Raw genomic sequence first — 21,040 nt, forward strand, 5'->3', positions numbered from 1 at the left:
TACTATATTGCATTACACTTAATAAATCAGGCATGTAATTCCTTTATATTGTATGAGATGGTGAGAATTCCAATTTTTCATTAATCCCACGCTTTTGTGAAGCATCCATCATGGATGAGAACGTGGGTGAAAACACTGCCTTCCACTTCCTGTGGTCATACACCTAGTCAGCTCTATTTTCAACCTAATGGACATAAAAAAAAAAGAAATTGCGGATTGCAGCAAAATGGACTTGGCAGCACAAAAGCTTATTAAGTATTGATCCACTGAGGTCAGTGCCCATGTCTTGGTGTGTGCCAACAACGTGAGAGGGCTTTGCTCTCATGCTTGCCAGCCACAAATTGTGATTAGAACACATAAATAATGAGGGGGGGGGATGTTTAGAGAAGCTGCGTTGTTTCCTCTTCTGTACTTTACCTGAGGAAGAAGGTTGTTTGCATACGCTCTTGTGAGCATTACGGCTGCTTATATCGGATCTTACCCCATCTGTCTCACCCACCAGCAGCGTTTTGCTGATGTAAACCATATATATCGATGCCCAACAGGAGAGATTTAAGCTGATCAGCAGCAGGCAAAGCTGTCTTCTAGCGTGCGTTAATGAATACTGCTCACATTCTTACCATCTGCCAGGCATGCAGGGTTGAACACAATAATTTAATTCGCCCAAAGAGTAACTTTTCTCAGAGTTTAAAAGTTGCACACTGTGGATTTTGTTCCTATAACTCGTGAGCCACATGACCAATATTTTCCTTATTCTTAATATCTTGCCAACAAAAATAGCTTCATGCCACTCAGACTGAGAAATGAGTTGAGCAGTGGGATGAAGCCTTGCTGAATATTTTTAGGAATGTTCTGTTGACAAAGGGGAACCAAAATTTCTTATAAATTGTTCCCCTCATGGGATATGGGGATGTTTAGGTAAAAAAATTCAGATTTCCCGATTTGAAACCAACCGAATGTTTTTCCTCACAGTCTCATGCCAGATTTTTTGGGCTTTAATATGTTAAACTATTTACATAACTTCATATGTCCTGGATTAAGATGTATTCAGTATGTGACCTACCGGAGATCCCATGCTTTTCCATCGTCTCAGACTCATATTGAATCACAAACAGTATGCAGACGTACTGTCAGATTTCTGCAGGAATGCAAAAACATCTTATCTTACGTACGTCATGAAAATGAGGCATGTTATCTGCTGCAAAACGGACCATTTGACAACCCGCCAATCACGCAGACACATCGACGACAAGAATAACGTGATGTAAAGTGTGGCAATTGGGGCGTTTTGAAGCTGAATTTAATCTGTGAAAGGTTGCTAGATTAGTTTCCCGGAGATTTCTTTGCAAGCCAAGCACAAATGACTCAAATATATGACTGTTGTAACCTTGCGAGGCAGCTGGATTTGCGATAACAGAGGTGTTTAATCTTATGCATCTATCTGAGATTGAAAACTGAAAATATGTTTGTGGTCAGTAGACAATGTTCACAGTGGCCAGACCAAGCAAATCGTAAAGTAATGTAAATAAAGTAAGTACAAGACCTGTGGTTAAGGTTTTCTATTACATTGTAGAATCCCAGAAAAAGCGCCAAACATAATGATGATGGCTGTGATAAACAACAGATGAATGAAACTGCGGAAAAGGTAGATTAAAGTTGCTTAGTGTTGAGAATTAAGATGTAAGGTGACAAAAAATCAAGTTGGAACTTTTTGCAATTAAAGCCATTACAGTAAAAATGTGTCAAGGAAAAAAAGGCATACCCTTTTGTGAATTAATGGAATCAATTTATTCTCGACAAAATATTTTCCATAATTTAATTCATGACACGCTTGTAATATGTTAACACATTTTTCTCCTAATATTAAACTTTTTCTTCTCTTCTCTCTTGGCCCCAAACAGTTGTTTTAACTTAATATATTTTATGTCAAACTGGTTCGCAAAACTGTACTATTCTATTGTTGTTCTAAACTGGCAAAATACAAATGTATGGAACACCTTGAAAAAATCATCGTCAGCTTTTTTATAAGTGTGATTTGACTTTCATTTGTTTCCAATGTGGCTTTCTTCTCTCTACATTTCTACTTTTGGATGTTTTACTGTAATATTAAGTGCTTCATAACTTTATTAATAAAAAGTTTCTGAAATTCACAAAAATTAAACCCAATCATTTATTTATTCATTTTTTTATAAAGTGGTCCCCGATTGTTTTTCTGGTTCTAAAAAGCTAAAATCGGGAGATTTATGGAGCAGCTGTAGCATTTTGGACAGCAACACCCAAGAGTGTAGGAGGCGCCAGCAAATACAGCGCTGATACAATGTGTCCCTGTAAGCAGCTTTTACTGCCCTTCCCTCCCATGGGGAATGGTGTAATTAACTTCCCCTCGCCATCTTATTCCTGTACTCTCCTAATTTGCAAATAGGGGAAAAAAAAGATGAATACAACAGAAATGGCTGTCGCGGAACTAATTTCCCAACCAGTTTGGGAATGCGACGACGGGATGCGTCGCTCTCGCCCAATATTACAGCACTGTTGCAGCCATGAAAGCGCTGCTAATGAAGGCGCAAGAGCAACACGGGGTGAACATCTTGCATTATTCAGGCATCTGCGGTGTTTCATCTCCTCCTTTTTTTCCCATTCCCCAATGGTCCTTCACAACTTTTCCCTTTCACCTGCACCTCTTTTCTTCCCGCTTCAAGCCATTATCTTGAGAATAATTGCATTCCTTCTTTTCCTCTCTAGTCACAGCTCTCAGAAATGTCTGGGCTAAGGTTAATATGAGGAGAAAACCATGCACTTGGAAGAATTGTTTCACATCTTCCACATCACATAGGCAGGTATGATTTGAAAATTGAATGTTGCGCCTTTAAGTGAGAGAAGCCTCAGTGGTACTACTTTACTACACTTGACTTCTCCATCTTGAGAGCTCACCTATTCCATTTTGACTTCTGAGTCTACTAGTCCATGCCTTCGTTACATCTCAGCTAGACTACTGTAATGCACTTTATTTTGAAGTCAGCCAGTCCTTCTTAAAGCGTCTCCAGTTAGTCCTAAATGCTGAAATTTGTAAGACGGAGCACATAATCCTAATATGACAAGAAATAAATCATAATGACCAGAGAGTGACATGATTTGGAACTTTAGAGGTTCCATAATAAGACCGTCAATTTTGACGTAGGCATTCTTTTTTTGTGGCTTTATATGTTGTCGGCAAAACCTTGATGCCAACAGAGAGTACCAAACAAGTTCTATGAGTCAGTGTCCAGTGAAGGAAACACCTTGCTTTTTGTTGGAGCAATTTCACAAGTTGTACCACGAAGCAACAAGTAGTGGGTCATATGCAAAATATCCGTGCACAGTAACCTAGTATGTTTAAGTGACTTAACCTTTTAGAAGCTATAATTCAAAAAAGAAGCATAGCCGGGATGAAAAAGAAGTCTTGCAGAACGAGCACACGGGTTGTTTTTGCACTCTGCGCAAACAACTGGAGGCAGCCTGGTGTCTGCTGAGACATCTAAAGACTTTTCTCCCTTTCAAGCAATGCTGTCTGAAATCCCATGAAGATAACAGCAGCGAGAGAAAGAAGAGGAGGATGTAAGGTGTAACTTGCAGCCACAATAGCGGTATTTATAGGACCCAATGTTTGCCCTTTGAATCCCTAATTTAGGTCACGCTAGACTTTTGATGAAGGCAGCCTTCTCAAATACCTCCTGTCTGCTAACAAGCATGAAGGTTCTGTTGGAAGGAGAAGGGACCAGTGACTGAGTTGTGCAAATGTGACTGTGACAGCTGCACTCTAAATCACAGAGTACAGTGGTGAAGGCGCTGTTTTACTCCAACGTTTCCATTACGCAGATAGGCAGAAAGTGTCCTTCTGACGCCTTCAGCACCGTAAGTGTTGTCATGCATGACGCCCTCGCCCCGTGTATTTGCTAACCTGTGTCCAAATCCTCCCTTTATCATGGTGGAATTTTCTCTCCACACTTGTGACTTTGAGAAAGTTTGCAGGAAGTCAGACATTGCACCATCCATCCTCCTCCTCCCCTTCCGTCCTCCGTAACTCATCTTCTTCAATGGAGGAGCGCACCAGAGGTCATGAGCTTTGGTGGACAGCGAGGGTTGTATCCACTCGCTGCTGACTGAGGGGATATGGAGTTTGACTTTAGGCAGTGTGAAAGATCCAGGCCTGCCCTGTCATTCTGTCTGTCTCTCTGGTCACACTATAATAAGATTGCTGGGCTCTGTGAGGCAGATTTACTGGAGCACAACTCCCCCTAGGGCCTATTCATAGAAGTCGGTCCCTTTTTCCACCCTTTGTGTCCAGTCCCCCCTCTCTGTCGCTCTTTGCAAATCGTGTGTTTAGAACCGATTTTCCTTTTGTTAGTCGTGACTCGCTACTTTCCACTCATCTGGTTGGGAAATCCTAATCTCCCATTCAAATGGCCGCGCAGATCTGAGCTACAGTGAGAAAAGTAGACGTAGTTTGGGACGTGGAACCTCTAGGTCACAACTCTTCTCGACATTTAACTCTCTACCTCAACATATCGGATCCATTTATTTGACCTTTTACTTGTCCTTGTGGAATCTGAAGAAGACGTGTGAATTCACAAACATGACTCTGACTATATTACATCCGCTTTAAGGTTTTTTGTTAGACTTTTATACAATATTTTTTTCTCTTGCTGGTTTGTATAGTGGTGAGTTGGTCGAGTTGGGTTGAATTAGCAGGATCATGGGCAAACTACATCACAAATTTTCGGAAAATATATTGTGGTGCCAGTTGGAATAATAAAGTGGCTTGAGGAGAGAAACACTAGACAGCATTTGATAGAACCTGCATCTTTCCATAATTGTGTGGGGTTATTAGAACAAGGAGGAATTCAATATTTCATTTTCATTATTACAATTCACAGCAGTAACAAATTGTTTTCTGTGAGGACACATCCACTTTTTACACTGTATTTAAAGTACTCTGCTGGCCTCTTACTTCATGGTATCTTTGTAATGGATTGTTCCATTTCACACTGTGATGTGGCCTACAGTTTAAGTCAAGCCTTTTTGCTATCTGGAGACTCGATTGTCACTCCATGCAGATGTATCATCGGATGTCATTTATTTATACTGGTAATGGCTAAAAGACATATTCCAGAAGTGACTATAAAGAGGATTGAAAGTGAACATTTTACATTTGAATAAACATTGTCTAATTTCTTAACAGTACAAAAGCCCAGTGGAAAAAGGGTGTATAATTTCCTGTCATTTATAATCTGTTGTGCTGCTGTCATCAGTATGAGTGCATACACATTAAAGTTTAATCTCAGTTTTATGGTTGTTTTGGTGACAGTAAATCAAAATGAACAGAAGCAGTGTCACACTTTACAATTTGGAGACAGTAAAACTGTGAAAATTTGAAAGTTGTTTTAAAGAAAACCGTAAGCCTGAGCTGGATAGGATTAGAAATGAGCTCATCAGAGGGACAGCCATGGTTAGATGTTTTGGGGACAAAGTTAGAGAGACCATACTAGAGACTAATGGAGCACATTATATCATCAAATTATTTACTGTTGCTGTATGAGCCACAAAATAATAACAATTTTTGTACTTTTGCTTGGGTGTATAATGTTTATTGTATTGTCCCCATGGCAATTTTCCTCAACAAAAATATTTACCCTTCTATAACATGTAACAATTTATATAAAACTAATTTTGCTCCGAACTAATATATAAATAACATAATTTTTCGACTTTGTGGAAAATTAACACTAGTGAGTCTGTTTCCGATTGCTACTATTTGTAGGTTTCCGAGGGACTGCTGTATCGAAAACTGTCATATACTGTGTGTGCAAAGATGCTACAATGACGAAATTCAGCATCAAGTATTGTTGACACAAATGATGGGGTCCAGCAGTACAACTGTCCCAGCTGTGTACACTTCGAAAGAGACCGACACAAACGCAAACTCGCATCAGAGCGAGCTTATTTTGGCAGTGTGGCGTCAGTCATTCCGCAGCACAAAAGTCTCCCTCCCCACCATAAATAACTGGCAAACTGGGGAGTGGTGATTATATACCAACCAAACCCCCTCACTTCTCACTCGTCTGCCAACTCTCTCTGGCAAATAGTGTCATTTTTCTCTGTCAAAAAATATTTTTAGCATCAACACTCAGTTGATATTTAGTAACACACTCCACAATTTAACGACAGCCAATCTGTATAAAAAGTTGTTGTCTAAAAGAATTGTGCTGCTCCATTTCTGACACACTGTTATGCATTGCCTCCATTGTGCGCATAAAGGAGGATATATTTTCACACCGTTTGGGTCCTTGTTTTTTAGATTGCCAACTTTTGATTACACAGCTAAGCTACCTGACCATTTTTTAATCAACAATTTTGAAGGAGTGGATGAATCTGTACTATATTTTTTATAACATTGCACAATACTTAAAATGACCTCAATGCCATATCAACCAGTAAAGCTTAAAGACAAAATTCACTTCTCAATAAAAGGTGCAGATTTTTTTTGCAAATTGAAATTAGACTCAATGATTTTAAAAAAAAACAACATATGAGACGTGAAACATTTGGAAGATGCTCAGTGGCATCTATTATGGTCATCTACAGCCAAATATTTGTCGATATTTTATTCATGGAATCAGTTTAAAGTGAGTACTTTTGAAAAGCGAACGTTTTCATACAGATCTGTGATTGAGCTGTATTAGATTTTGCTGGTGGGTTCAATGCTGTGTAATTTTTGCATCACCATAAAGAAACTGACATTGACTTTCCTTGTTTGAAGGTCTTTTGAAAAACTGTTATTTGTGTCATGTTGGAAAATGTTATCGTACGCCCACTTTATCCGGTCAACCGTGCCATATCTATTGGGAGACTGCTAGATTCCCAGAGCCGTTGAGAAGTAAGTGGGAGGTGAAAAGGGGGCACAGAGGGTTCTTATCAGGCCTTTGGCACACTGCAGGATTCCGCATTGAGTCTCTGATGTGCTCGGCTGATTAAAGACTGAGGAGTCGAGGGAAGACAGTCGACATAGCATTAAGACCCCCACCATCAACCATTAACCTCTACTGTAATGTGCAACACACTTGCATGCACATAAACCCATATTTTTAGAACGATAGAAAACCGAAAGCCAGAGGAAGAAAGAAACTGCATCAAAAAGTCATTGACATCCACACAGGGAATGAATGTCCCATCTTCTTCTGCTGACTGGTGATTTAAAGGTCCAATAACAGCAGGACATCAGGAACTGTTCCTCTCAAGAGAGACAAAAACAGTCTCAGCTGTCAAGTTTTTTTTCTCTTTTCGACTGGATTGACAGTGACTGTACAGGAAAAAAAAAACAGAGATGCAACGAAACTCAAAGAACTGCTGAAAGCAAGCAAATGATGGCACGTGCATGCTTGAAGAAGCTGTTTATGGACGGCTGCTCTTCTCCTTTGTGCCCTGCGTCAGCGCTGACACTTTGGCTTTGCAGCACCGAGCTGACATTTTCATTGGCCCAGAGCTCACTTATGGGACTGCTCAAGTAAGGATGGACATGGAAATGAGTGGACAGGTGCCCACTGGGTGTGTATGCATTCTAAGACCACTCCACAACGTTTGACAGTTTTAAACCAAGCACATTTATAACAAGTGTGGTTTCCACTAAGGGGGAAAGGAGGTGGAATGATAATGGCGACAGTATAGCCGCGATACTTTGTTAAATTTATTGACGAGTTCATGACACACTATGAAGCTGAAGCAGGCTTCACGCTACTACTAACAAACACAGCAAAAGAAGCGTGTTCACTAGCCAATCATACTGTGGTGAAAAAGGTGGAATGCTTGGTGAAAACGTTTAGTGAATTCCTCAATTTTTTCATAAAAATAGTAGACAAAACAAAGTTAATAGCTCTGTACTGTATTGCTATTTGTAAGGAATTCTGGCTACAAAGCAAAATGATCAAGCTACAAAATGCTTATTCATTATTTGCCAACAGAAGGAGCCATTAATCAGCAGATTAATGGAAGGAAGGATCTACTTATATACAACACATACAGCCTGAGACTAGATGATCATCTGCTAGGGTGGATAAATTTATTTTAAGCGCTACAAGCCCCACAAACCGTTGACTCACACTGCAATTAAATTAAAAGCAGGTAGTTAAGTTCAATGTTGAAAACCCCAAAATACTTTGTCGCATTTTAGTGTATGAGCCCGCTGGAGCTCTGCGTTATATTAGCAGTCTCTGGACCAGGAGTTGAGAGTTCGCTTTATCAGTCGTGGGATACACCCTCTGTATCCACAAACACAATTTTCCTCCACGTTTCTGTGATGCCTCTGGCTAGTCCAGCATGCGGTCCAGTGTTTGCTAGTAAATTAGAATTGCTGCTCGTCCACAGAGACTTGTGACACCACGGTCTGGCCGGTGCCCTGAGTCACTAATTAAAAACACACATATTTATTGCTTCGTATGTTTTTTACTACAACATGAGCACTTCACAGAGTAGCCTGGGGTTTGTTAGTGCTCGCAATAAATGAGAAAATAAAGTTTCTTTATCTAGGACTTGGGTTCAAAGTGGTAATGTGATGGTATTTCCCTAAAAACGAAGATCTGTCAAAATTATCATTTTGGTGGAACATCCACAGTTAATACAGTGCATTAATAATTTTGAAAATCAGGTGGATTGGCCACTTCATTAGGAACAACAAGGAAAAGTTATTTTATGTATTTAAAGAAGGGTTACATGCTTTGGTAGTTGACGAGAAAAACAAATATATTGGAACAGCATCTAATTTGATCAGTCCGATAATTGAAGGGACCCCTTACGTTCTGTTATATTTTAATTTTAACAAAGAATATACTTATATACATTTCTGAAACATGCTAATAATGCCAGTAGTCACTCGGAAAAAAAGTTATATATATTTTTTATATTCTTATGTTCTGTTTTATTTTCATTTTAACCAAGAATATACTTATATAATGCCAGTAGTCACACAAAAAAAAGTTATATTTTCTGTCAACTGTGTTGTACACAAGTTCACAGTTACAATGAAATTTAATTGAACGTGAGAGTGAGTTTTGTCATTCTGAAGCCTTTTATGCAACTTTAACAACCTTGAAGGCATGGAGTAGCCTAGTCTCTTTTATTCGCTCGCTTGTTTTGGTATATTCAGACCATGTCTTTGACGTTTTAAAAATGTATGTTGAAGTTGATGACACTTCAGTAGAGTGCTGGAGAAATACAAATCAGATTATATTTTACTGTTGCTTTAATGCTCATGCACCAGCGCCAAATAGTCTTTTCCCACATATCCTGACAAAAATGTCGATCTGACGTTTCACCCCCGTCTTCTGTAACAGTTTCTTCCGAATGCAGACGTTTCTATCCAATTTGCAAGCTCTGTCTCATGTCTTTCAGTTGACATGTGTCGCTTGTTTTTGTTTCTCTGCCTCCAGTTCTCCTCAGTCCACTGTCAGGAGGCGCCCAGACCGAGATGAAGAAGGTAGTCGGGGACAACGCCACCTTACCTTGCCACCACCAGTTCCAATCTTCTGGCTCAATTGACATTGAGTGGCTCCTGCAAAAACCAAACTCCAAACAGAAAGTGGTGAGAACACAGAGTATTCACTATCCTTTCCTTTTCTCAAAACAATCACAGACTTTTTAATGATGAAACATGGATTCAAGATAATAGTCTTAGACATATTAATAATGGTTTGACAGGCATTTAATTCAAAATAGCTGTCGTGAAAGGGCAGACGATAAGTTTATGGTCCTTGTCACTGTAAAATGTCTTTGATGAGTGTCTTTGACAGATTCTGCAGACACAAGAAAGAATGTTTGGATAGATAAAAACATAAAAACTCATAGGGCTAATATAATTTTATTGTAAATGACCATAAATTACATGATAGACAATTTGATACATTGTTTCAGATTTGGATTTATTTATTCAGATATTGTTTCTATTTACTGGAATTCTTGTTATAAATATTTTGGCACAAGAAATTAAACATTTAGAATTTAGCACTCCAGAAATTATTGAGTACAGTACTCCACCAACTTATTATCACTGTGTTTATAGATAATTGATATCCGGTCTCCTTCCACATTCATGCATGGTAGTATAAGTGAAGATTCTAAATTGTCCGTAGGTGTGAGTATGAGGGTGAATGGTTGTTTGTGTATGTGTGCCCTGTGTTTGGCTGGCAAGCAGTTCAGGGTACACCCCCCCACCCTCCACCTCTCACCCACAATCAGATGGAAAAGGCTCCAGCACACCTGCAACCATAGCGGATATAAGCGGTGCAGATAATAGATGCAGAAATCTCTCTGTGCTGGGAGAAATCACACGGCTGCTAAATATAGGTTGTTGCTTTTTTACAAAATGAATCCGAAAATGCGAATAACAGTCTTTACTGTTATTGTGTTGTTTTGTTAGTTTTGCAGAAGACTGGTCTCAGTAGAAGTACTCAGTGCCTTTAAACACATATTGCGACAGGCAGAAGCAATATATTTTTAGAAGTATGGAACAATTTGCAGTCCTGAACCTAGAAAGAGAGCTCTAAAACAGCAAATGGAATTATTATAACAGTATTACAACGTTATAGATTCATATTGAGACAACAAAGATATTACGTGAAGGTCGACTATAAATGGCTTCAGAACAAGCTTGATTTAATTTCTAGTGGGATTTCGAAGCACTTTTGTTTATGCTTCGGGCCAAATATCAACAGTGCTCGTGTTGCTGAATTCTCAGGCAAGTGACATTGTGACCCTTGTTAGTTCCTACGAACATATCATAATGGAATCATAATGGATGTGCTGGGATTCACTCGCTGTCTCTAGGCAGTACTATCATCGACATTATTTATTCTGTGTTCCTTCTTACAGTGAATCATTCTTCTTGCACGCATCTTGATATGTCGCTAACATTTTAAACGGAATTTACTTGGGGCATTGATGGTTTGTGTGAATTCCTGGAATATCCAAAATGTCACGGCAAAAGTAAACTTGTAGACCACCTTGAGGTTTACAAGTCCATAAGAATGATTTAAATTTAACTGATCATTGTATTCAGACGGAACTATTTTTTCAAGTAAATATATAATTTTTTCATTCATTTTCCTAACTTCTTATTAAAAATAATGAATTACTAACTTTTAGAAAGAAACTTTGAACTCAAAGTATCATCATTATCTAATTGGAAATCTGGTGTGTTTTGCTTCTTCTGCTTGTTTGCTTTCTTTACTTTTTGTGCTGACGCAATGATGATGGCAAAAAAGTAAGAGTAAACTGAGAATTTGAAATGGCACTTAATGCACCATAGCAAAGTATGTGACTGCTCAATGCAACATGAGCATATAGTAGAATTGATCAAATTAATTGTACTGTTCTGGTTTTTACGTAAATATATATAATATATAATACTAACTAATTTGCAGGCTACACTTTGTATCAAACACCACTAGGTGATGTTGCCTGTCCATTTTGTGTCTGTCAGGCTTCAAGGTGAGTAGTTTGACTTCACCCGTCTTTTTTTTTACTTTTGTATATCTTAATAATGCCAACAGTTTGACTGTAGAAGAAATGAATTCACTGTCACTCTGCACTGTGAATAATTGTTTTCTTGTGATGTCAACAAGCATGACAAAACGGAATGTCTTCCACTGTACCTTGCCAAAAAAGTTTTTTTTTCAAAACTAATGTAAAAGAAAAATAATTAATACCCTAGGGGCTTATGTCTTTCAAGCTTCTACAATGACGTAGTGGTTTGTTTTACCTTGGAGAACTTGAGCAGTTGTGGGTTAACCCAAAATGAACACATTAGTGTGCAAAATCTCTCTGGCTGTAGAATGGACGAATTGAATTCTTTTTTACTTATATTTATATTTACATTTATAGTCCATTAGGAAGTCGTTTGTTTGTGTCCTGATGCGTTAGCACATGGAAGTGCAACACAGCGAGAAAGAAAAGAGCAAGAAGAGGCCAGGAAGGAGGAAACAAGTCGTCGAATTAAAGCGTCTGTCTGAAGCTTTAATGATTCAAGGCGGAGAGGGGGGGGGGGGGGGGGGGGGGTGCCACATTGCGATGAATATTTAACGGGAAGATAACATTGAAGGCACCATTAATTAAAATCAAACATCTGAAAATTTGATTAGGTTGAAGAGTCTGTGCCTGTAGCCGAATGAATAAATCATTCTTTTGTACTGTCAGAGAGAGAAAGTGCATTCTGCAACATTTAGCCGCTTTTAGTTATTTTGCAGGTTCCATTTGCTCAGATCACCAAGGGGGCAGACCACAAGTTCAAGGTCAGGCTTTCAATCAATAAAACACATTCATCTATTAGGTACAGTTGCATAATCAAACAGCAAATGCAAGAGCTGGATTAGTCTATTTTAATTTGTTGTCAGGGTTGTAGTTTGCACTGCATGTATCTACATAATATTGATAAATGTTCTTACCATAATGTAATGCAGTACTGAAAACCACAATGACAATAGGAAAAGAAATTATTTTTTTTCAAGAATACTGATAATCACTGCACACATTAATATTTTGTAAAGAGAAATTTGTACAAATGTACGTAAAAAAGTGTCTGCTGGCTGTCATAGTTAAAACAACAACATAACAATACTGACATTTTAAAATCTGCGATTTAACCTACAAAAGGGCCAAAAAAAAATGATTTGACTTATAAAAATACCTAGCAGTCATCAAATGTATTTCAACTTAAAATTATAATTTACATTCTGAGATGTATATAGTATAAGGTGTGGCGGTACGATGACGCACTGGTCAGCAGGTCCGCATCACAGTTCAAAGTCGCGGGATTTCATTCTGGATCCGGCCTTCCTGTGTGGGGTTTGCATGTTCATCCCGTGCCTGCGTAAGTTTCCTCTGGGTGCTACAGTTTCCTATATATACGTACTATTAGAGTATGCAGAATATTATGTCAAAGCATGCAGAATATTAAAAGAAAAACTTAAATCATATTTACAAAAATCCTCCTGTCTGTAGTATATTGTTATAATATATTGAGGATTTTTGGGGGGTTTTTTTTGCATTAGACACAAACAAGTTTGAAATGCAGCATTAATTATTTCATGACAAAAAAAAGTTTCTGTATGTAAAAAAAATCCCAGTAAATGTGTCCTTCAAACGCCTGCAAAGGAAATAAACCTCCACGTCAGCAATTTGTCATCACAGCTTTAAAACAACAGCCTGTAGCCATTTTGTACAAATTCCCTTGATTAGCACTCTCACTCTCTATAGTATGCATCTTTACATCTGTGCACAAAGACAATGAATTATTTTCAGATGCCTGTGAGCAGTAAATGCGCAGAAGCCATATAATAAACAAGAGGTATACGCTTAATGGTAGTTGTGTAGTCGGCTAAATGTTGTTTCTGTAGAACGCTGGAACGTGCAGTAATCTTTCATTTGCATTCAGGGTCAGATTTTTTTTTATTGTGTGCGTTTTTTTACATATTTGGTGCATGCAAGCAGCCAGTCGTTGTTGTAACTTTAAGTTGCTCATCATACATTTATTGATTTGCAGGATTGGAATTTATGTGATTTTATTTTGACACACCGGAAGTGTTTTATTTCGAAGGTGTTTTTGCGGAAATAGTTTGCATTCCAACTTGTCTATTGTTATCTGAGAACAGCGTGTCTTCCTTTTCGTTCTATACAATAAAAAGAACAGAAAACGTACATAAAAGATTTTAGAGCCTCCGTCATCATTGAAGAAGCCGTCACTACGTAACATTTTGGTGCCGAAACCCGGGAAGTAAGAAATTAACCTGTGCGTCGAACGAAGTGAACAGCTAACGGCTCTGTAGAGTAGTAGCCGTGATGACGGAGGGAATGGAGCGATTGAAGAGGAAGCGAGCGACTGTCCGCGCCGCTACAACGAAGCTGTTTACCCGTCTCGAAGAGGAGATGGGAAAGGAAATACCAGATACTAACAAGCTGCGTGAGCTAATGGCAGTTTTATCATCGAAAGAGGAATGTTTACTGGACTTGGACAAGGGCATAGAAAATGAAACGCCCACAGACGATCTGGACACTGAGATTGCAAACACGATGGATTACATGGACCGGGTTCTCACGTGGAAAGTCCGCGGCACCTCCTTCATCGGGTCGCAGGAGAACATCAGAGATGTCCCGAGGATGCGTGTTAGCGATGTAAGCACGGGCTCATTTGCGTCACACTCCAGACAGACTGTTAAACTTCCGAAGCTCATGATAGACAAGTACGATGGTGAAATAAGCCAATGGCAGGAATTTTGGTCACAGTATGAAACAGCTATTCACAAGAATGATGCACTATGCAAGACAGAGAAATTTACCTATCTCAGATCCTACCTGACTGGAGCAGCTGCAAGAACTATTGCAGGGCTCACAATAACAGAAGCTAACTATGATGCTGCAATAGAGCTACTCCAAAGCCGTTTTGGGAGAAAGGACATTGTTATAAGTGCCCACATGTCCAAATTACTGAACTTGACACCTGTTAGAAAATCCTCTGATGTTGCTGCTCTGAGACATTTATATGATGAATGTGAGATCCAGATACGCAGCTTGGAGTCTCTGGGAGTGCAGAGTGACACCTACGGCTGCTTGCTTTGTCCAGTGCTTTTACAGCTTGTACCAGAGGACATTGCACTTGCCTACACTCGCCAACCAAACTCCACCAACGACTGGAAGGTACAAGAGTTGATTCAGTTTCTGCAAAATGAGGTGCAAAGCAGAGAACGGGCGCTTCAGCTGACAAGACCTGGCCAAAGCTCCAAAGACTCTAGCCCACAACACAAACATGTGGGCAAGTCATCCTACGCCGACAAACCCAGAAAGTGGAGCATTCCGTCAGCAACCGCTTTGCATACAGCCAACACCGTGCCCCGGACCTGCATGTATTGTGACAGTAGCGAACACAAGCCAGAGAACTGTCCTGAATATACTGTAAGTGCACGTAAGGATAAGCTGAAAAAACTTGGACGGTGTTATGTCTGTTTAGGCCCAAAACACATCGCAAAATACTGCAGAGTGAAAGTTTTGTGTAGCCTATGCAACCGTAAACACCACTTGTCAGTGTGTGAGCAGACTGAATCCAAGACCGATATTGATACTACCAAAGGTAATGAAAATACAGAAGCTGTGTTGTCTTCAGTGGCAAGTCCTGTAAAGGTCAAGACAAATACTCAAAATACTGTACTGCTTCAGACTGTTAAAACATGGACTGTAGGGCCAAAAGAGAGAAAGATAACTCGTTGTCTGTTAGATGGAGGCAGTCAGCGTAGTTTCATTCACAGAAGTGTCGTCAGAGCTCTGGGACTGCCAGTTATAAGACAAGAGACACTAACCCTCCATGTCTTCGGTTCCACTACTCCAGTAACGGAGAAACGTAATGTTGTAAAGGTTGGGCTAGAGAATATGTGGAACACTGAACGGAGACTTGAGATTGAAGCTGTAGAGACTGCTCAGGTGTGTACTGCGGTGATAAAGGTTCCGAGTGAGCCCATTCAAGAAGAAATAAAGAAAAGAGGATTGCAACTTGCAGACTTCCTTTTAGAGGGCGCAAACGACCAAGAGTTGCAAGTGTTAATAGGAGCAGACTACTACTGGCAAGCAGTTACTGGTAAGGTCCAAAGAGTCACAAATAAACTGGTGGCGGTTGAAAGCATTTTTGGATGGGCTTTACAGGGACCAGTGACTACCTCCAGTGTTACAGATGCCACTTGCATGCACATTAGTTTGTCTGAAGACACCCAGATCTCAAAGCAGTTGCATGCATTCTGGGAAGTGGAGTCCTTGGGCATTATAGACAAACCTGCAGAAAGCCCAGAGGACACAGATGTCCGACAAAACTTTGAACAGACAACAACATTTGACAATGGACGCTACCAGGTTGAGTTACCGTGGCGATCTGACAAAGACCGACTTCCAGATAACTTCAGGGTAGCTACGAGACGCTTTGAGAGTCTTAAGAGAAAACTGAAAATGGATGCAACCTTGTATTCTAGGTACAACAATGTAATACAAGACTATCTAGAGCAAGGGATCTGTGAAGAGGTTGACAAGGAGAAGGTAGATAACAAAGAGACTGTAAAATATTACATGCCACATCACGCTGTTTTGCGAGAGGACAAGTCCACGACAAAACTTAGAGTGGTATTTGATGCTTCCTCACATGACAAAGACAGCCCTTCTCTTAATGACTGTTTGCACACTGGGCCTAACCTAAACCCAAACCTGCTGGATGTGCTCATCAAGTTCAGATTATATGAGATAGCCTTCACTGCAGACATAACCAAGGCTTTTCTTCAGATTTCTCTTGCGGAAAAGGATAAGGATGCTGTTAGGTTCCTGTGGATGCACGGACCTCCAACCAAGGACTGCAAAGACGAAGTTCGCATCCTGAGAATGAACAGAGTTGTTTTTGGCGTGTCTCCCAGCCCATTCCTGCTTGCTGCCACCATTAGAAAACATCTCCAAGCGTTTGAAGCAGAGCAATCAAAGGCAGTACAAACAATCAGTGACTGTCTGTATGTGGATGATTTTATTTCAAGCGCACCCACTGTACAGGAAGCTCTATATGTGACAACTGCAGCAAAGGACATTCTTTCTCAGGCAGGCATGAATCTTTGCAAATGGGTCACCAACTCACCTGATTTGAGTGCTATGTGGAAGGAGACTGGAGCAGAGTTCACTGGAGATGCAGAGTCCTGTGGAAATGTGCTCAAAGTGCTAGGTCTTGTTTGGAGACCTGAGAAGGATGATTTTGTTTTTGATCAAAGAGGACTAATGGACATTTTGAAAAACAGGCAAGACCCAAAGAGAGGCGTCCTACAGACATCAGCCCGTATATTTGACCCCATCGGGTTTCTCACTCCATTTACTGTCAGAGTTAAGTGCCTTTTTCAAGAAATGTGGGAGAGAGGGCTCAGTTGGGATGAACCATTGCCGGATGATCTTACTGAGAAATGGGAACAGTGGTGTTCAGAGCTACCACTTCTCCACCTGTTGGCTGTTCCCAGGTGGTACCATATTGAGAAACACCAAGAGTCACACACTGTAAAGCTGTACGTTTATTGTGATGCAAGTGAAAAGGCTTACAGTGCCGTGGCATATCTACATGGACGAAACAAACAAGGAGAAACTGTTACCAGTTTTGTGGCTTCTAAGTCACGAGTTGCACCACTGAAGAAAATGACACTGCCTCGTTTGGAGCTGATGGGTGCACTTATTGGAGCAAGACTGGGACACAGTCTTCTCAATCCGCTGAACATGGAGAAGAACCAGCTCAACATGAAGACTGACTCAATGATCGCTCTTCACTGGATCCGCAGCCCAGCTCAGCGATGGAAGCCGTTTGTCGCCAACAGAGTGACTGAAATACAAGAGCTCACTAACCCGGAGTCGTGGTCCCACTGTGCTGGCAAAATGAATCCAGCTGACTTGCCAACACGAGGTCAGCATGCAAAGAGCCTCATTGAGAGCCAGCTGTGGTGGAGTGGACCCACTTCACTGCATGCAGCTGACACAACCCAGGACATTGACAATGACCACGTGGTAAATGAGGTGAACACTGAACTGAAATCTAAGCATCAAGCTGTTGTCCAACTCACCAGTGCTGAACAGACTGAAACTTTGTTAAACTTAGAGAAGTACAGCAGGCTCAAAACTGTGTTAAGAATCACTGCATGGGTAAAACGATTTGTTACCAACCTAAGGTCCAGTCAGAAGGTTCAGGGAGCATTAACTGCAGAAGAGCTAATTGCAGCTGAAACCCACTGGGTAAAAGTTACACAAGAGAGATGTTTTAGCTCTGAAATATCCCAGCTAAGGTTAAAACAGAATGTGAAGGGAGAATCTAAACTCCGAGACTTGAGACCATTCCTAGATGAAAACGGTCTACTTAGTGTTGGAGGTAGACTACAGAACTCGGATATTAGTTTCAGAGAGCAGCATCCCTGGATACTCCCAACAAATCACAAGTTTTCAGAGTTGTTGGTTCTATCATGCCATGAAAGAGTGATGCATTCTGGTGTCCGAGACACATTGATTCAACTAAGAGAACATTACTGGATTTTGAGAGGAAGGCAGCTGGTTAAACGTCTCATTTCAGGCTGTTGCATTTGCCGAAAACTAAAGGTTACAGCAGCACAACAGATCACTGCTCCTTTGCCGCGAGACAGAGTTACTGAGTCACCTCCTTTTGAAGTCACTGGTGTAGATTTTGCAGGACCTTTGTATGTAAAAATTAAAGGGCATCAGCCTGCAAAGGCATACACTGCACTATTTACATGTGCAGTAACAAGAGCAGTACATTTAGAGTTAGTTTCGGATCAGACCACAGAAAATTTCCTATTAGCTTTAAAACGATTCATAGCAAGACGAGGGCTATGCAGGATCATTTATTCTGATAATGCTAAAACATTCAAAAGAGCGGACAAAGATTTGAAAGAGTTATGGAACACTATGAAGGAGTCAGAGCTCAGAGATTTCTTTGCAAACAAAGGAATCACTTGGAAGTTCATAGCTGAGCGAGCTGCTTGGTGGGGGGGCTTTTGGGAAAGGCTGGTGAGATCTACGAAAACTTGCTTGAAGAGGGTACTAGGGAAAGCATCCCTGAACTTTGAAGAGCTCACAACTGTACTTTCTGAGGTTGAAGCAGTGTTGAATTCTAGGCCTCTGTCCTATGTACATAGTGATGCTTTCGAACCCCAGCCACTTACTCCTTCACACTTCCTGGTTGGTAAACGCCTGACTTCCTTGCCACCAAAGACTGTTTCTGTACCAGCCCATGTGAGTACTGCCAATCGAGAGGAGCTCGGTAAAAGGTGGAAATATCGGCAGAGACTTTTGACCAGCTTTTGGAACAGCTGGCGCAGAGACTATTTGATGAACTTAAGATCAGCTCACAAGGTGGACACTCCTACCCCAACAACCCTTAAAGTAGGAGATGTGGTTTTGATTGGAGAGGATAAGATACCCAGACAGATTTGGAAAATGGGAAGAATTGTTGATGTTTTTCCAGGCAGAGATGGTCTTGTACGTTCATGCAATGTTCGCACTTCAACAGGCAGTTTATTAAGAAGACCTGTTCAGTTATTGTATCCCTTAGAAGTGTGTTAAAGATTAGCCCAAATTTATGAACATTTGTTCATCGGGCGGGAGGATGTTGTAACTTTAAGTTGCTCATCATACATTTATTGATTTGCAGGATTGGAATTTATGTGATTTTATTTTGACACACCGGAAGTGTTTTATTTCGAAGGTGTTTTTGCGGAAATAGTTTGCATTCCAACTTGTCTATTGTTATCTGAGAACAGCGTGTCTTCCTTTTCGTTCTATACAATAAAAAGAACAGAAAACGTACATAAAAGATTTTAGAGCCTCCGTCATCATTGAAGAAGCCGTCACTACGTAACAGTCGTCACCTGTGGTCACGGCAGGTGGCACCTGTTTGGTCGCCAGTGATGCGCTGTGGCACCGCCACTTAGTGGGTCCCATCTGCAGGCTCTCACTCGCCCTGAGTAATAGGCCACTGTGACAGCTGTGTTTGTGTTTGCGAGCATGTATATAGCCAGAACCACAGACTGATATACAGAAGATAGAGATGCAGATAGAGAGAGATACAGAGAAAGAAATCATCTTTTCTTTTCTTTCAACTCTCAACTGTTCAACTGGTAAATAAGATAAGAACAACACTTTGACCCGTAATAACGTTTTGGTCATTGCACTGAATGGCCTGCACCCTATTTTTGCCGCACTTGTTGTAATAACAATAAATCTGAATCTGAAATTAAAATGAGGAAACTCCATCTGTATGGTTGGAGGCCCAATGGTTGGGAACCACTTAGCTTAATTTGCTTGTGAGGGCTTCAGCATAGTTCACTAACCAACATTAATGAAATGTTGCTCTTCAATATTTCTAGATCATTACGTTCTTCGGCGGCCACGTGTACACCAACGAGGTGACAGGCCCAGATGCCAGCCGCCTGTCCTTTGCTGGGGAGTACCTGGGGGGTGACGCCTCCCTGCTGATCAGTGACCTGCTCCTGACTGACTCCGGGGAGTACTACTGCAAGGTCAAGACTGGAGGGAAGTACCACTGGAGCCAAGTCAACCTCATTGTGCTGGGTAAGGGTCAACACACACAAACACACACACACGAGCGCACGTAGGCACACACGTGCCCAATCACTGATCCTCATGTACACAATCAGATACCTCGTGAATGGGTCATTAGCCTGTACACATTTCCTCTGTCATGCTGACTGATCTAATGATTCAATTTGATTCAGACTGACTGATTGGATTCTTCTTTTAGTTTGTTGATGAGGTGAGATGAGAAACATGCAACTAATTTATGAGTTTGAGTGTCAACAAATCTAACTTTGCAGTACATGCATGTGCGTCTTTTTGAGGAAAATGTTCCCTTATGTTTAAGGTGAATGCCTATAATTACAACTGTCTTCCCCTAAACCCTGTATAAGCTTCTTAGGGAAATTATTTACCCAAATTATGTTTGGTGGAGCTTGTTTTGGCCTTCTAATCCTCAGCAAATTCATTGTTGGTTATTTCATCCCTGCTTTTTTTCATTCTTTTTATTTTCCTCGTTCATCCAACAAGAATTAGAGTGAGCTCAGTGTGAATGTTCATCCTTGCCTGCTCGTAGCTAAACAATTCTGAAGGACAAACTGCAAAAAGGCCTAGCGTCCTAATACTCAAGCCAGACACAAAGTCCATCGGGAAGAGTGAGATCATCTCAGTGACGAAAAAGCGGGCGATTTATTAAAACATCATGGGAGATTAGTTCGGCCCGCGGTTATTGGTTTTCTAATAGAACAGTCTGTTAATCCTCTCACTCTCATCTCTCTTCCATAAAAACATTTCAGTGAGTTAGTGCCTTCGTTTGTACAAATTGCCCTCAGCTTTCGCGGTGACACTTTCGATTTTGAGAGAGACGGACATTTGCATTTCGCACCCCAAGATAATAGCCTGGTGCCAGGCAGGTTGTTTAGTA

The 21,040-nt window shown here is 40.6% G+C and overlaps 1 protein-coding gene across 2 annotated transcripts in view; it reads left to right on the forward strand.

The window, feature by feature from the left end:
• Nucleotides 1-21,040, forward strand: part of clmpb (CXADR like membrane protein b) — a 67,163-nt gene that overhangs the window by 35,933 nt on the left and 10,190 nt on the right. For both annotated transcript variants that reach the window (XR_009714612.1, XM_061280326.1), the window contains exons 2-3: nucleotides 9,459-9,610; nucleotides 19,950-20,154. Coding sequence is in view for 1 of the 2 variants with exons in the window: in XM_061280326.1 (XP_061136310.1) it covers nucleotides 9,459-9,610; nucleotides 19,950-20,154 (357 nt within the window). In the remaining variant the exon portion in view is untranslated. The remainder of the gene's footprint in view (nucleotides 1-9,458; nucleotides 9,611-19,949; nucleotides 20,155-21,040) is intronic.

Source organism: Syngnathus typhle, linkage group LG6 (genome assembly GCF_033458585.1).
Source record: "Syngnathus typhle isolate RoL2023-S1 ecotype Sweden linkage group LG6, RoL_Styp_1.0, whole genome shotgun sequence".
NCBI lineage: Eukaryota > Metazoa > Chordata > Actinopteri > Syngnathiformes > Syngnathidae > Syngnathus > Syngnathus typhle.